Source organism: Rhipicephalus microplus, chromosome 6, assembly GCF_043290135.1.
Source record: "Rhipicephalus microplus isolate Deutch F79 chromosome 6, USDA_Rmic, whole genome shotgun sequence".
Taxonomy (NCBI): Eukaryota; Metazoa; Arthropoda; class Arachnida; order Ixodida; family Ixodidae; genus Rhipicephalus; species Rhipicephalus microplus.
The window spans coordinates 107,577,638-107,594,737 of record NC_134705.1 but is presented as its reverse complement, the minus strand read 5'-3'; the positions used below and the strand labels follow the sequence as shown (position 1 = coordinate 107,594,737).

General features: G+C 44.4%; 1 protein-coding gene across 4 annotated transcripts in view; it reads right to left on the bottom strand.

Moving 5' to 3' along the window:
- LOC119167424 (uncharacterized) overlaps positions 1 to 17,100 on the bottom strand; it is a 179,600-nt gene that overhangs the window by 81,098 nt on the left and 81,402 nt on the right. For 3 of the 4 annotated variants that reach the window (XM_075866399.1, XM_075866402.1, XM_075866400.1), the window contains 2 exons: positions 15,875 to 15,922; positions 5,192 to 5,230 (listed from right to left, as the gene is read on the bottom strand). The exons of the other annotated variant lie outside the window; for it this stretch is intronic. In XM_075866399.1, the coding sequence (XP_075722514.1) occupies positions 5,192 to 5,230; positions 15,875 to 15,922 (87 nt within the window). The remainder of the gene's footprint in view (positions 1 to 5,191; positions 5,231 to 15,874; positions 15,923 to 17,100) is intronic. 4 annotated transcript variants of the gene reach the window in all.

Sequence of the window (17,100 nt, the reverse complement as noted above, 5' to 3'; positions counted from 1 at the left end):
CCGCACCCGGATTTTTATGTTCTAAATGTAGGTTTCAGCGGTGTATCAGTCAAGTTTGTGGTTATTTTATAAAATGTTTGAATGAAATGAGATTTCTGCTGATTACCACCTTATTAAGGGTCTAGAGAGTACGGAGTTTGGCCTCCGATTAGCCTATGGGGTGCTGTTTACTATTATATTAAGCGGACAAAATTTAAATTCGTTTTTGAGGTGATGTTACCAAATTATTCTATTTAGTGATTAGGCTTAATTTTGGTCACGAAATAGTTCCGGTACTATTACTCCTGTCCTGATGAAACCTGAGCGGCGACAGGTCTACAACTAGGTCTTTACACTGTACGAGTTAGAAGTTTCCCGGTAGGTTATTAGCAAAGTTAAAAACAATCGTGAAAAAAAAACAGTGGTTCAAGACTTTGATCTGACGGGCGTACCTTTCTCTCGAGCAGTAAGCCACCCTCCTCCTCTGAGCGAGGGAAGACGCGGGCGCCACACGTTTATTAGCGGTTCTCGTTATATTCTTTCTAACTCTGTATCTTCCGGTTACCTTAAGCTATCAAAATTATTCTTACACGGAAAAAACCGGACTGTTGTGTTCTAAAAGAAGATATTGGCTATTTTTCGGTGGCATTTGTAGCTCCTTTTGAAAATTTGTTTTATTGAAATGAGCTTTTAGCTGATTACAACCTTAATTAAGGGCCTAGAGTGCGCGGAATATGGCCTCCTGGTAGCCTATGGGGTGCGGTTTATTATTATATAAACGGACAAAATTTAAATGCGTTTGCGAGGTGATATTACCAATTTAATCTTTATAGTGATTAGGCTTAATTTTGATTGCGGAATAACTCTGGAACTATTGAACCTAGCCTGATCAAACTTCAGTAGCGTCAGGTCTACCCTAAGGACTTTTAACTTTATAAGTAAGAAGTTTCCCGGTAGAATATTAACGAAGCTACAAGCGATCGTAAAAAAAACACGTGGTCCGACTGTTGTTGTTTTCACTGATTCACACTGTTTTCCGCTCCTAAAATTTAAAATTTTCGTTTGTAATAGCAGTATTTGTAGCGGTTGAACTCCGTGTATCTTGACAAACAAATAGACACCACTCTGACCCTCCTAGAACCAAAATTGCTAAAGTTATAGGTAGATATGTGCAGAGCTCACTTACCCGTGCTGCTGACGCAGCCGCTCCCGCTCCCGCAGTTTGAATAATCTGTGCTTATTGGCTAAAAGGTGGTGGAGCAGTTCCGGTGAGCTTAATTCGCTGTTGAAGCTGTTTCGCCAAACCCAGCTCAAGCAGTGACAGCAGTCCGGCAACACTGATTGTGTCTTCTGAATAAGTCTCTTTTGACGCTCTCAGTTGAATTGGGCGTTCGCTGTTTTTTCTACGGCTATTTCCGGATTTTAACGACTCAATTGAGACCTGATTTATCGTCCTGGGGTGTGTAAAAGCCGAGATATGACTCGTTGTCCTCAAAGTGGCTTGGTCCCACACAGTTATCGACATATGAGACAGTTATCGTTCATATGCGACTTTATGTTCTCTGTTCTCTTCGCCAATCCTCCAGAGTGGGTATGAGCCATAGATTCTAGGCTACAAACAACCAAAAAAAAACAAACTGCGCGCTAAAATGCAACTACCCGACATTTACAAATTCCCCGGGGTGAGTATGAGCCAAAAGTTTGCTACACCTTGCTAATAAAACCATGTTCCGTGACTTTTTTTCAGTTACCTAACCTTAGTTTTGCTCCAAACTGCCGGCGAAGACTCCTTTATTCAACATTTCATGGCGCCTGAAGCTTTTGACTACGCTATCCAAGCGACCCCACGAAAAGACTTCACCCGCAACGAAGATGGAGGGCATCCAAGGAAATAAAAAAAAACTTAGCAAGCTCTGGAGGCGTGCCTACAAAATGAAGCATGACAACTCATCGACACCAACTATTTTACGTCGTCGGATTTTCGTGTGGAGCTCCAAAGTTCAAAGGTGTGCGACGATGACCGGCGGGTGCAGCTTGAAGCGCACCTCACCAATGAATAAATTGAAGAAGATTTTGCCTCCATATCAGAGTATGATTACGACGCTGCTGGTACCACCAAAGGGGAAACCAATGTCTTTGGCTGTCAGATAAGATATGTGCTCATCGGCTCTCTTCTTTCTAATTTTGAGATGCTCATTTGAATGAACGCCCAATGCTACGGCAAGCTTTCTGGTGCATGTGCAACTTTCAAGGACGGCCTTCATGAAACCTTGATACTGATGAACATTGAATGGTTCAACTATATTGAAGAACCATGTAACTGGAAAGGCATCGAAGGCCATCAATAGCATTCAAGCAACGAAGGGGCCCTACAAACACGCCAGCGCTTTTTTAACAAACATATACTTATGTGGAAACAAGAACACAATTGAACAACTATGATTGGCGAACTTGCAAACGCACAGGTAAATAAATTCATCCAGTGACGTGGCCTCGTTGCCGAACCTGTTGGACACTGTCCTAATGAAAATGAGAGGATTTATTGCACTTGGTTGCTCGGAACTATCCTACGCAACCATGCCGGTAGAGGTATTCACGTATAGGGGGGGGGGGTGCTTCAAGACAATGCTGCAAACCAGTGTCTAGACGCTTGTCATCGGAAGAGGTAGTCCAGGAGCTACTTCATCGCGTAGACATAGAGGTGGAGAGCTAGTATGAGGCAGCTGCTAGTGGCACGTTGTGAGCAGCGGAAATAATGCGGCTTAAGGGGAGCGTGGAGCCAGTTCCCAACACGTCAACTAATGAAACCAATTACTTCCTCAAAGGCGAACGCCGAAGATGCGCGCACGGGAATAAAGAGAGACTCTTTCACACACACGGTTCACGGGCAGAGCCGTCTGATTCGCCCCAGTTTAGAACGAAAAATAGGAAAGCTTCACTGGAAGCGCGTCTTGCAAGAATCACGTCAAGCCGTCGTCTCAAATTGTTGGCCTGCGCGTGTGCTGTTGAGAATGCCGCAGGGACGCGACCACTGGGCTGACAATGGTTGCGGCAAGAAGACGAGCTTATTCTCCCCCGCTCTACGTCATTAGCGAGTGTTGTTAGGATGGCGGGGTGCCTCACTGTCACATGCACTCTTCGTCAGCACACAGGACCTGACAGTGTACTCACCTCGCATAAGGAGGCTTCTACGAAGCAGTATTTTTTGACAGAGATGACGGAGCTCGAGCGTGAGAACTGCTACCAACGAAAGGTCAGCCGACAGAGGCCAGCACGGCCTGAGATTGGAGAGAGCGTGGCACGCTTAGAAGCTATCTCCGCTCATGTTATATTTCGCAACGTGGTTTTTACCAATGAAGTGCCTGGTATGAAAGCCCACACGAGTGAGCCCACACGAGTGATTGGCTTGTGTGGATACCCTTTGTTAAACCGAGGGTTGAAACGGGTGTGTTTGAATGTGAAATGGGGAGCAGAGGTTCAGGCTTGCACCTGAGAAGACGCCTGAGCGCTACATTAAAGCGTCTCTTCACTGAATTATGGCTCTTCCTTCGCGCTGCCCCAGTGCGCTAGGATCATTGAGGGGCGCCCATTCCGAACCTTAAAAACCTTCGCTCCTTAGCTGGCGTAGAAGCTAATCAAGGAGGAAAAAGCCAACTGGCGCAGTTGGCCCGACATCGTTTGGGCCTGTGCGCGGACCAGGTATGCATTCGACAGCTAGGCGCTTCGCCATTATAACAATACTGCGTAGTGACTTATAGCGCGGAAGGATAAGCTCGTCTCCGTACCGCAACTATGGTAAGCCTTCATTCTCAATGGCACACGTGTATGTCAACAATGACCTAAACTCAGACGACCGTGCTTCACTGGATTCTTGCAAGACGCGCTTCCGGTTAAGCTTTCCCTATTTCGTTAAACTGGGGCAACTTTGACGGCTCTTCCCTTGAACCTTGTGAACGAAGCAGTCTCCTTTCTTTTTCGTGCGCGGTTCTTCCGCGTTTGCCTTCGCGAAAACCCTCGGCTTGAATAGTTGACGGGTCGGGAACTGGCTCCACGCTCTGCATCAGCCGCATTATTTCCGCTGCACACAACATGACACTGATGGTTGCCTCATACTAACATGGAGTCTCGCTAGTCAAGTGCTTTTTGACGGCTATATTCCTAGTGTACGAAATCACCGACCAAGCATGGTTCACCATGCTCTACCAACGTTAGCTGCTTTTATGAGCCTTGTGATGATAAGCGCACGTGGCACAGTTATGTCCTTCCAATTATTCCGTGCTAGAAAATCACCTAGGAAGCATGGGATGTGCTAAATATGCAGTCAAGGGAATCGCTCTAAAGACTATCACCACATTGTCTGAATTGTAATGAAAGGACTTAACCATCGTGTGCAACCCCAAATGAATTAAAAAGCAGGGCTCAATTGAATCAAGGAGTCCTAGTTTGCAGGTCAAAATTAATAAGCCTTTACCGCAAAATATAGAGAACGTCGGTTTCCTACAATTCTTCTGAGCGTGGGTGATAAACTAATGTGTGCTCAGTTTCATGGAATTCATTGAACACGCAATGAATGCAATGGTATTTAAAGGAGCTAGTGGATCATCGAAAAGAAGACTGGACATTTTCAAGGCGATGATGATAAATGAAATCGTTCATTCCAAACTTAATATAAAAATCACAAGAGTTCTGTTTATCTGTGAGCAGCTGACACAACTTTCACTGAAAATTCGTATATGAGTGTGACACGCGAGTCAAAGCTGAAGAAAACAGGTAAATAGTGGCCACATTGGAAAAATAAATCTTGATGCACAGTTTTATCCAAACAAGTCTTAGCGAGCACATCCTAGTTTTGTACACCATTGAAGTCCTAATTGCATCGGGTTAGCATTACTGTAAGTATACGGTGGCGGGAAAAATTGACAAATTTATCGAAAATTGTGACCTGCTGCGCAAACACGATTAGCTTAACTGTCGATCTTTGACGACCCAGAATCATGGTTGTGCCTTGCAAGGCCAATAATTTTGTTTCTTAGCGTTATTTCATTTTTCTTTTGTAAAGTAGCTGTACGTAAATCTTCACATAGTCTGAAATATGCACCGTAAATACCAGTGTGATTGTCCGCCTAAGTGTTCTGAGTTCATTTCGCAATCGTAAGAGGTAGGCGATATGAGGAATGTTTTATGACACACAATATTGGGAAGAAGGACTTACCCCACGTGGACCAGAAACAGGGCTTAATGGCGGTGGAGACTGAAAAAAGTATAGCATGATACCACAAGTGTTGAAGATTGAGCGAGTTGATTCGTCGTACTTGGACTGGTATAGCGCATTATGGGGAAGAAGAAACGGCTGAGCAGACCGACACAAGAGAACAGAGCGCTAACTTCCAACTGAGCTTTATTGTCAAACTGCATCAAATATATAGACCGGCGAAATCATACAAAACCACCCTACCGCAACGACAAGATAACACACAACATCACACCGTCACATATCACAGATTCATAGGCGGTTATCCTGATTAAGGAAGGCCACTTCATGTTCAGATAAAACCAAAGAGGGGGCGCTGATACACGTGCTGCCCGCTCTTGCTATACAATGCGCTTCTATAATTTCTCGAGTTAAATGTGACGGGTGCTTTTTGAAACTTCGCGTTGATCAAACATAGGGGTACATCCACAATCTCGGCAGTGAATTCCAATGTGGCCCTGGATTGCTTTGTGAACATTATAATGGTGTTCTTTTAGCCTTTCATTAGGGCATCGCCCCGTTTGGCCGAAATACCACATACCACATGAGAATGGAATCGCGTAAACAACCCCCGCTACGCACGGCACAAACCGAGTTTTGTGCTTAGTTGTGCAACCAGTGGTACGTGATTTGAGAGGGTTGACTGCTTTGCAAAGCCGCTGTAACTTATCCGGCGCTGAAAACACCACTTTGATGCTAGATTTCTACCCTATATTTTTTAGCCGGTGGGAAATGTCATGCACATAGGGTAAAACTACGGGTCTTTTACGGTCGTTAGATTCCGGCTGAGCCTCAGAGTTGCAGCCTTTCTTTATCTGTTTTAATAGCTTTTCATCTATAGATGCCAGTAGGATAGCTGGGTACCCAGCACTCAAAAGCCTTTCAGCTTGAGCTGCAAAGCTGCGCTGCATGACATGATGACACGATTTCCTAAGAGGATTGATGAGAGAAAGATTCGTGATGCTGCGCTTAACTAACTTGGAATTGGAAGAGTCATAGGGTAAAAGGGCTTTTCCATTTCCAGGTTCAAATAGCCAGCACACATGGTCAGGTGAAAGAATTAAATTCAAATCTAAAAAGCGTAAGCTATTGTCAACTGGCAACTCGTGAGTCAATAAAAGCGGTTTAAAACATTCTTTAAAAGTCATTACCATATCGTCGGTTAGTTGCTGGCAGGCAGCGTCGCTGCAGTCAATGAAAATTAAAAAGTCGTCTACGTAACGACATATTTTGGTGACAATATTTTGGTCCAGCATGCTCATCAGCAACCGGTCATGTTGTGCAAGGTATATGTCACTAAGGATCGGGGCGAGGCATGACCCGATGCAGACACCACTATTCTGTATGTATTTACAATCATTAAAAGACACAAAAGTCGACTGGATGTAAAAGGACAGCAGCTCTAAGAGGTTACTGTTATGGACACCCGTGAGATTCTGGAAGGCTACAGCACCAAATGAGTCAATGGCATTGTCAACACACTGTAACAACTTCTCATGCGGCAAAGAGTAATACAAATCTTTTATATCGACCGAAAGTGCTTTTAAGCCCCTGTCGTTATGTTCCAGAAAGTTATGTTTTTTGTGTCTTTTAATGATTGTAAATACATACAGAATAGTGGTGTCTGCATCGGGTCATGCCTCGCCCCGATCCTTAGTGACATATACCTTGGACATCATGACCGGTTGCTGATGAGCATGCTGGACCAAAATCTTGTCACCAAAATATGTCGTTACGTAGACGACTTTTTAATTTTCATTGACTGCAGCGACGCTGCCTGCCAGCAACTAACCGACGATATGGTAATGACTATTAAAGAATGTTTTAAACCGCTTTTATTGACTCACGAGTTGCCAGTGGACAATAGCTTACGCTTTTCAGATTTGAATGTAATTCTTTCACCTGACCATGTGTGCTGGCTATTTGAACCTAGAAATGGAAAACCTCTTTTACCCTGTGACTCTTCCCATTCCAAGTTAGTTAAGCGCAGCATCACGAATCTTTCTCTCATCAATCCTCTTAGGAAATCGTGTCATCATGTCATGCAGCGCAGCTTTGCAGCTCAAGCTGAAAGGCTTTTGAGTGCTGGGTACGCAGCTATCCTACTGGCATCTATAGCTGAAAAGCTATTAAAACAGATAAAGAAAGGCTGCAACTCTGAGGCTCAGCCGGAATCTAACGACCGTAAAAGACCCGTAGTTTTACCCTATGTGCATGACATTTCCCACCGGCTAAAAACGATAGGGGAGAAATCTAGCATCAAAGTGGTGTTTTTAGCGCCGGATAAGTTACAGCGGCTTTGCAAAGCAGTCAACCCTCTCAAATCACGTACCACTGGTTGCACAACTAAGCACAAAACTCGGTTTGTGCCGTGTGTAGCGGGGGTTGTTTACGCGATTCCATTCTCATATGGTATGTGGTATTTCGGCCAAACGGGGCGATGCCCTAATGAAAGGCTAAAAGAACACCATTATAATGTTCACAAAGCAATCCAGGGCCACATTGGAATTCACTGCCGAGATTGTGGATGTACCCCTATGTTTGATCAACGCGAAGTGGCAAAAAGCACCCGTCACATTTAACTCGAGAAATTATAGAAGCGCATTGTATAGCAAGAGCTGGCAGCACGTGTATCAGTGCTCCCTCTTTGGTTTTATCTAAACATGAAGTGGCCTTCCTTAATCAGGATAACCGCCTATGAATCTGTGATATGTGACGGTGTGATGTTGCGTGTTATCTTGTCGTTGCGTTAGGGTGGTTTTGTATGCTTGCGCCGGTCTATATATTTGATGCAGTTTGACAATAAAGCTCAGTTGGAAGTTAGCGCTCTGTTCTCTTGTGTCGCTCTGCTCAGCCGTTTCTTTTTCCCCATAATGCGCTATACTAGTTCAAATATAGCATGATAGTTCGGTATAGGTAACGCCTATATAAAAAAAAACGCGATGATATATATCATTTTGACAGCGAAATTGACAAAGTTACAGTAAGAAATGTCTAATTACCCATAATATTACGAAGACAATTTTTTCTGTATTGGTTCAGTGTGCAACATGGTTGCATGTCTGCGTGGCCGAGGTGACGAGGATGTATATACCCCTTATCTAGACTGTTAAAAACATAATACACATAGAAGGCGACTAGAAGAAGAACCGCACATGCTTGACACAAATAGACCATTTGCGTTGGAGAAAATGCTAGGCCCGCGGCCACGTATAATAAACCTCCAAGCGATGAATTACCCTTAATATACGTTTAATAAAGTATATGTGCTATTCAAGACGATATCCTGTTTTGTGAGACTTCAATAAAGAAATTTTCGTCTCTCTGTCCATTTGTTTTTCCTGTCACACGAATCAGCCCTAGTGTTTTTTTATGACAGTTAAACTGCCGGAAACGCCCTAGTGTTTCTTACGCTGCGCTGACAATTCGATGCTGTGCATAAAAAAGCCGATGTTTTCTGAACATTACCTCGTAGGTACGGCACTCACCTGCTCGGCCAAAAAATCCGAACTACTGCTATATAGATCGGTGCAAAAGGGACTCCCACCCAAAGACTACGTACCTTCAGAAGAACAAGAAATCATTCTAACATCATCAAACGGCTCACGAATCCCAATGGTAAGGAAGAACCGGGTACTAGGGATGATGATTGAGCAGAACGGCGGCAATGATGAATCACTGCGCAAGATAATGGCAAAGGCCACCAGCACGATGCAACTCATCCGACGCATCAAGAACAAACATGCGGGCATGCGCGAAGGCAGCGTCGTATGACTCATACAAGCCTGTGTTATTTCACAACTAACGTACACGGCACCGTTTCACAAATGTACAGTTGCGGAAAAAAACAAGATTAGCGCCCTTATACGCCAGACATACAAGTTCGCGTTGGGATTGGCACCCGGAGTTAGCACCTGCAAACTCCTGGAGCTAGTGTTGCATAACACCCTCGGCGAACTCGTTGGGGCACAACAAGTTTCCCAGCTCAAGCGCATATCCAAGGCCCGCCCAGGCCGACACCTACTCGAAAAACTCGGCATCACGTGCCATACGCAGCACGGCATCAAAGTCGAAATTCCAAGATCGGTACGCGAGCAAGTACACGTACCCCCATTGCCTCGCAACAGGCACCCCCGACACCATACGGGACGGCGTAAAGCTAAGGCACAACGCATTACTCAAGCCTACTCCAAGCCCCGCCGTGGTGGTCTAGTGGCTAAGGTACTCGGCTGCTGACCCGCAGGGCGCGGGTTCGAGTCCCGGCTGCGGCGGCTGCGTTTCCGATGGAGGCGGAAATGTTGTAGGCCCGTGTGCTCAGATTTGGGTGCACGTTAAAGAACCCCTGGTGGTCTAAATTTCCAGAGCCCTCCACTACGGCGTCTCTCATAATCATATAGTGGTTTTGGGACGTTAAACCTCACATATCAATCAAACCTGCTCCAACGACAATGAAGCGGTTTTCATTGATGCCGCGCGTTATACAAATAAAAATAGTTTCGTGGGGGTAGTTACTGACCATCGCGGCAAATACATCACAAGCCTCACTGTGAACACGGCACACGGTGGAGCCGCAGAGGAAGCGGTTATAGCACTGGCCCTCACACAGACCAATGCCACATACGTGATTATTGATTCGCACACAGCAATTTGCAATTTAGCCAACGGACGCATCTCGCAAGAGGCGTTTCGCATATTCCAACGACATCCCATACATCCAGGAGAGGTGGAGTTCGATAACCGAAGGCACCTGTTATGAATCCGGGCACACACCGGACTGAGCGCCCCCAACGAAGCGGCTCACCGCGTTGCTCGAGGCCTCACTCACCGAGCATCACCGGAGGACGACGAGCCCCGGCGGGGAACTGCAGACATATGGGCATTGGAGGATCGCATGACCAGGTTTCAAGACATCACCACACATTACCAGTTACAAAGACGCATATACCCGTCCCCTCACGAAGGGCTAAACATAACACAAGCGTTACACTTCAGACAATTACAAACGATTCATACAGAAACCCCAGACTCATGCACGCCATGTATCAAGACATATACACTACTAACAGATGCACGTCATGTGGCAAGGTTGTCACCCTTAGTAACATGCTGTGGGAGGGTCAGGGCCTAATAAACAATTTGAAAAGTGCCGATTCGTCCCACTCTTCAATCACCAGCCTTCGCTCGCGTTGGATGGTCGCACTTCTCAGCACGAACCTGACAGCACAACTCTGGGCCGTGTAGCGTGCCGAGGAAGCCGCTTCGAGACATGGTCTCGGAACCACATCCGCGGTAAGTGCCCAGGCACACTAAAAAACACCAGACTCAAATCGTCTCGATTCGACAAATAAACCTTATGTTCTTCTTGTTCTGCACTTCGCAATCACATATGCCACTGCCACCTACCACCACCTAGCAGTGGCTCTGCCCTCTACAATCTTCTCTTTCCCAACTGATCATCTTATTCCCAACGGAGTACTCTATCCACTACACTATGCCAGAAGATGGCGAGGTGTTAGTAAAACAACTTTTTATCCAACGCATACACCATTCGGCATCAACTTTGGAAGTCCCAGTTAGGATATGTACAATCCTACATTCAATATAACCTTCGCGCCTTTATTAGACCCAAACCAAAGACTGACAGCACAGAATGATACGCAGATGTTGGCAAGATAACAAAGTGTTATGAAGAATTCACAATTTAACACTAAAAACATCAAATGGACATAGGAGCAGTCACTGTTTGTCGGCTGTTAATTCCATTTTCTATTTCATAGCGAATTTTTGCTTTTTCTGCTGGTGAGCATTCACAAAAGTTTTATGATGACTAGTTCAATAAATACGTGTGTAAAGGACTCAATAGAGAGAATAATATGTTCTCGCGCAAGCGATGACATGACAGTACAGCAGGCGAGCCCGCGTAATAAAATGCGGTTCTGTCAATACCTGCATGTAAAAAACAGCCCAATAAAGTATTATCAAATTCTTTGTAGAAGTATTCGATTGTTTTAGTTCATGAAGGCGCACCACATTACTGAAAGAACGTTACGCGTTCACACATAGGAGTTGGAGAAGGAGCAGCTACATTGCAACCAGCAGCTCTCGGTGACAGCCTGGGCGGCTGAAAGCACGTCGGATTGATGGTCATCTCACTCTAGGCCGATATCGCACAGAACAAGTGATAATTCATTAGGGTTAACATAAATGCAAATTTCAACATACAGTCGTTTTGTGACTTTTGTATTGCGTGTGCTTAAAGAAAAAATCACCGGCAACATGTACAGGGTTACAGCCAATGTGCGCAATAAAAGACTCGCTGGTCCGAGCTCTAGGAAACAGCGATCTCAGCGCCGCTGTTTGTGATAGTTCAATTTTCCGCATTTGAGGTTCGGTAGGACAAACTTTAGTGTGGGATGCAAGGGACTGAGATTTGTTGTTTAATTGCTGTTCAGGATATCCTTTTTTAGGTCGTATTGTTCCATGGCTTCAAAATAGGCCAATTTTTCAAGTGTCACTCACCCTGTTTCAGTAAGTCTAAACCGTTCGAGTTGATTGACTGGGTTGCTTCCAAGAACTTCTCCGTGGTGTTGCGGAGAACTTAGAAAAGTCTTCACTGTGCGGAAACCCGTTCAAAGAACCCTATCTCTGACAGTCTTAGTCGTTTTTCATATGAGTGTATTCAGTTTTCAACTTCTGTATCCTTGAGGTACTAATAAAAGGTTCCTATGTAGTTTTACTGATGATAAGTGCGTGCATAATTTCGACTTTTTCTTTTTCTTCCAAGCCGGGCCTTTTCTTTGATTCACGTGAGTACCAACTTTCGAACTTTCTTTGCGGTTTCTTGAAGCTTCGGTAATACAGCTTCGCTCGATTTGCCTTCGTGGAAGTGTAGAATAAGGATCCATGGTGAATACGAGCGACCAAGAACTCTGAGCTATGTGCACTTCATTCATCCAAAACTTTTGTTCTGGGATTCTCCCTGTTGCTGGTCGTCCCCGTCTTCTATTTTGAGCGGAAGAAGCTCCAACTTGTCTGGCGCAGATATGAGCCCACGAGTGTTGAGGTAGATTTCTGTGTGGTCGACTACCTCTAGGAGTGAATTTTGCTGAGGTGCGGGAGAGCCGACGGTTGTCCAAATGGTTAGATCACCTGCATTCCTTTCAATATATCCGCAGAATTATCAAGTCAATATTAAAAAAAGTAGCGGTGAGAGAACAGAGCCTTGAGGAGTTTCTTTGTTGTTTAAAAATGGTCCGATTTCAGAATGCCAAGGCACTATGCTCCTGTTCCGGTGGTAATAATGTGTTGTCTGCAACGGTATGTTCCTTCCTCACCGTGCGTGTCCTGGAGGTCCCACAATACCGCGCAATGAAAAACATCGTCCAGTGTTCTTTGGACATCCAATGCCACGACTGTGCTCTTACTGCGCTTGCCTAGGCGGTCGAGGATGCGCCCCTTTAGCTGCAACAAGATGCCTTGCACTGATAATTGATGGCGGATTTCATACATCGTGCCCGAAAGGCATTGACTTCCTTCAAGTATGAACCTTGTTGAGGAGCGTATGTTGATACCACTTACAGAAGCAGGATGTCAGGAACATGAGTTGCATATTTAATATTCCAAGGGGATCGTTTAGCTTGAAAATCACGAGAATCTCAGCGTCTATACGGAGTGGTGCAACTGTCCCACTTTTCCAGCTGTCTTTGCTAGCTTTTGGAAGTAATCTCCCTGATTCTTGCCTAGGTTGCATAGTAACTTCTGATTTATGCGGTCTTTACCTAGCTAGGGTCCCGTTTCGTTCTAGTTTAGTCAATGCATTTAAATAACTTGCTGTGTGAACTGGCGATCGAGTTCATCGTTTAGGGTGCATGTGTGATTCAGCTCCAAAGCTATATTTACTTCAGGTTGGGTACTTCACATCAGCTCCTATTTATTCTTACGAACTTTCGCCTTCGTAGCCCCCGTAATTGTGCATGAACTTTGTCAGGACCTTTCGGAGTTGGTTATCCATTCCGTTGTGACAGGTTTTGTGGGTACCTAATAATTCTTAGAGAGCTGTACATCTTGTTCTAGTTCTGCCTTGGTAGACTTTTCTGTTCGTTTTTTAAGACCTTGTTTGAATGGTAATACTTCAATCGATTGATAAGGCTTCCGCGGGTTTCCCACAGAAGGATAATGTGGGGTGCACTGTTTGTTTTTTTGAGCTGTTATTTTTTGCGCACTTCAGCGCTTTTTCTGCTGAGGTTTTGTCCACACCTCAATGTATTCTTAACATTGTGTGAGTTTTTTTTAATAAAATGAGGTTCAGTCCACGATGTACTCTTTCCCAATCTTATGGAGTGTCCTTCCTTAGGTTACATCCATTTGCTCCTAATAGGGGTCACATCTTAGAGTTTCTTCAAATCTTATCTATTCCATTTGGAATATTCTCGCTGCAAATGTGATATCACGGTAGACGTATCTTGATATAACAAACAAGATTGGTGCCACATAGTTTTATTGTTCACTGTGCCTTATTGTTGTGGGCCCCGCCACGGCGGTCTAGTGGTTAAGGTACTCGACTGCTGACCCACAGGTCGCAGGATCAAATTCTGGCTGTTGCGGCTGCATTTCTGATGGAGGCAGAAATTTTGTAGGCCCGTGTACTCAGATTTGGGTGCACGTTGAAGAACCCCGGTGTCAATATTTTCGGAGCCCTCCACTATGGTGTCTCTCGTAATCATAAGTTGTCTCTCATAATCATATGTTGGTCTCTCTTAATCACGAGTTTGTGTCCAGCTATACATTTCTTCACTTCTTTCAGAAGAACTATCAGCGCGAAATGCAATCCGAACACCGGCTAGAATTCACGATGGTATAGTGCGTGTCACCCAAATGTCACCAGTGACAGGGGCACACATATGAGTGGGCACCTCTGGGAATATACGCGTGCCTGTCCACGGTGATAAGTGGACCGCACTATATCAACACGAAGGTCTGCCGCTGTTATTGTTTCATTTGAACAAAATAGTAAATCGAAGCTTGTGAAAGGTTTCGTCAACCGACTCTAAGTGTTGGTTTTGAAAAGGCTCTGATCCTCCATTTGGCAGGAAGAATTTATAGAACGGTGTGTTTGATGAAATTTACGATGTTTTGTGGTATTGCGACGAGCAGTTTTTCTATTAGGGCTACTTTGTCGGTCCTGCCTTCCGCTATACCTGCTTATCAAAGTTAACCTTTCTCGTTTTTTGTAAATTCAGCAGTGGGAAGAACACAAAAACTACCTTTGAAGATAACTTACGTATCCAGGGGGACACAAAAGGAGAAAATTATTGTGACTGCCATTGGTCGAAATAACTAAGATTTATTATTACCTTTTACAGCTACTGCAGCAAGCGGGCATATATGTATTGAAAAGTTGCTGGCAATAATGTTTCTGGTCAAATACGCTTGTAATGATTCTGCTAGCATGTCTATGCTCTGAGATATTCCTTGGCATGCTTTAATTGAGCATTGCATGATGACATATCACATAGCATTCTTGAGATGAAACTAATACAGAACCAGCTGTTAGGGTTCTTAGGGACCACCCAGGTTTCAAGGAGTGTAGCGCAATTGTCAAGAAAATAAATACACGCGTTGTAATAACAGCGCACTAGCAATAATTTCCATGCATTCTTAGTAATAGACTGTTACAATAACATAAAAGTTAGGAATAAATGATCTATACATGACGAAGCACTGCTTACAATCAGTTTGCTTAGTGAAGAGTCTTGTTTTTGCTAAAGAGATATTATTTCATATGACGCACAACTTCTACATAAATGAAGGTGCAGGGTTACAATGCCCTATCTTTCAGATCTCTTACACTGTATTTTTTTCGCCACTGGCATATACTCTAGGTGTCGTTCAAGAAGTTTCTTCATTTAACTTTGGATTCCAGAATCAATCTTACTGCCAGTCTCACTGCCACCCACCAACATAGAATCGGGATGCATCTTGAGTTTTTTTCTTCCCCTGGCTTCTTTCGTAAGCGTGTAGACTTCCACGAACATCGCCAGTAGCTGTGTATAAAATGTTCTTGGGTTGTTTATTAATGCTTTCTAAGCACTAGTATATAGTTTGTTTATTCTTCACTAAATGTGGACTACTCGTGGCGTTTCATTCCGAGCCTTGCGTTTCATTGTTCTTGTTTCGCAAATTTTCAGCCGTAGGTCAATAAACGCAGCTCCTTCAAGAAAGCATTTTCTTGACCGACAACTATAGAATAGCCTAGAAAGGAGACAACACAGCGCTCGTTTGCAAACGGGTTATAGCACAAATGTTATTCGGTGAACACACAGTCTGCTGTATGGGTTACTAAACAATTTAGATGTACATACTGTTACGAGTTGGGGCTAAAATGAAGATCCATAAAAACAAACCACACAGTGTAAGTGCCAACTCTGTGTCAGCACTTGTCCTTTGTGTTTGCTCCACGGGGCCCTGATTGTCTGCCAGATTATTGTCACAAAAGAGTGTGCTGCTGATTATAATGTATTGTATTAGAGCACTATTGAACGAGTTTGTTACGAACAGGTGAAAGAAAATTCAGCATAGAATATAAACTTCGATTGTGCTACACCCAACAATTCACCAAATGCCGCATAATAAAAGAACACTTGCCCAACTTGGACCAGGAAGGACCACTTCGGGTGCTAAGCCCGGGGATCGCTGGAAGGAGTAAATGCGATACTCATGAAGAAAGCTTAGTTGAGCAAATTTTCACAACTTCATGTTTTTGTTAACGAGATTTACAATTTAGCGGTACACAATTACAAGAGCAATTAGGTTTTCAATGTTCACTGTGTCGCCCTTAGACCATTTATACAAGTGAGGGCCATGCGCAAGCGACTGGGTGCTTACGAGCATGCATTGAGTGCAAGAGATCAGTTTATCTTGGCAACAACGACCATACTTGCTTTGCCAGAGGGTTCTGTTCCCACGAACTTCAAAGCCTTGTTCAGAAATGCATACCAGTTGGTAAATTTCTCAATTTCTCGTAGTAATCACGAATCTCTTTTTTTTTGTTTGCGTACAGCCTGAGCCCACTCTCACCAGCGTATTTAAGAACATTGTTAATGGCTAGCTACTGCTGTTGCTCTAAATTTAAGGGGGAACAGAATGTAACTCATATTCGTTGAACCCCATGAGGTGTTGCAATAAAGACACTACTTGGAATTTGGAGAATCAAATTTTTCATTTTACAACGAAAAGTTTACCGCTCAACAAACCGCCTGATGTCGCTCATGTTTTGTGCGAAAATGGCCATCCCAAAACATTCGCCACTCAGACTCGTAACGAACGATTGAACTAACAACTTTCACAGCAATATCGTCAACCTTCTACCATGCACCTAGATTTTTGAACTCGGTTTCTGAAAACTATCCAGAGCCGTCCAATTCGCCCCACTTTAGAACGAAAATTAGGAATGCTTAACCGGAAGCGCGTCTTCCAAGAATCACGTCAAGTCGTCGTCTTAGATTGTTGGCATGCACGTTTGCCATTGAGGAGGCAGAGGAAGCAGCATTGTGACCACTGGGCTGACCATGGTTGCGGCAGGGAGACGAGCTTATTCTCCCCCGCTATGCGTCATTACCGAGTTTTGTTAGGATGGCGGGGTGCCTCACTGTCACATGCACACCTGTTCAGCGCACAAGAACTGACGGCGTACTCACTGCGCTTAAGGAGGCTTCTAAGAAGCAATGTTTATTGACAGAGATGACGGAGTTCGAGCGTGAGAACTGCTACCAACAAAAGGTCAGCTGACGAAGGCCAGCACTGCCTGACTTTGGAGAGAGTGTAACAGGCTTAGAAGCTATCATTTTATATTTCGCAACGTGGTTTTCACC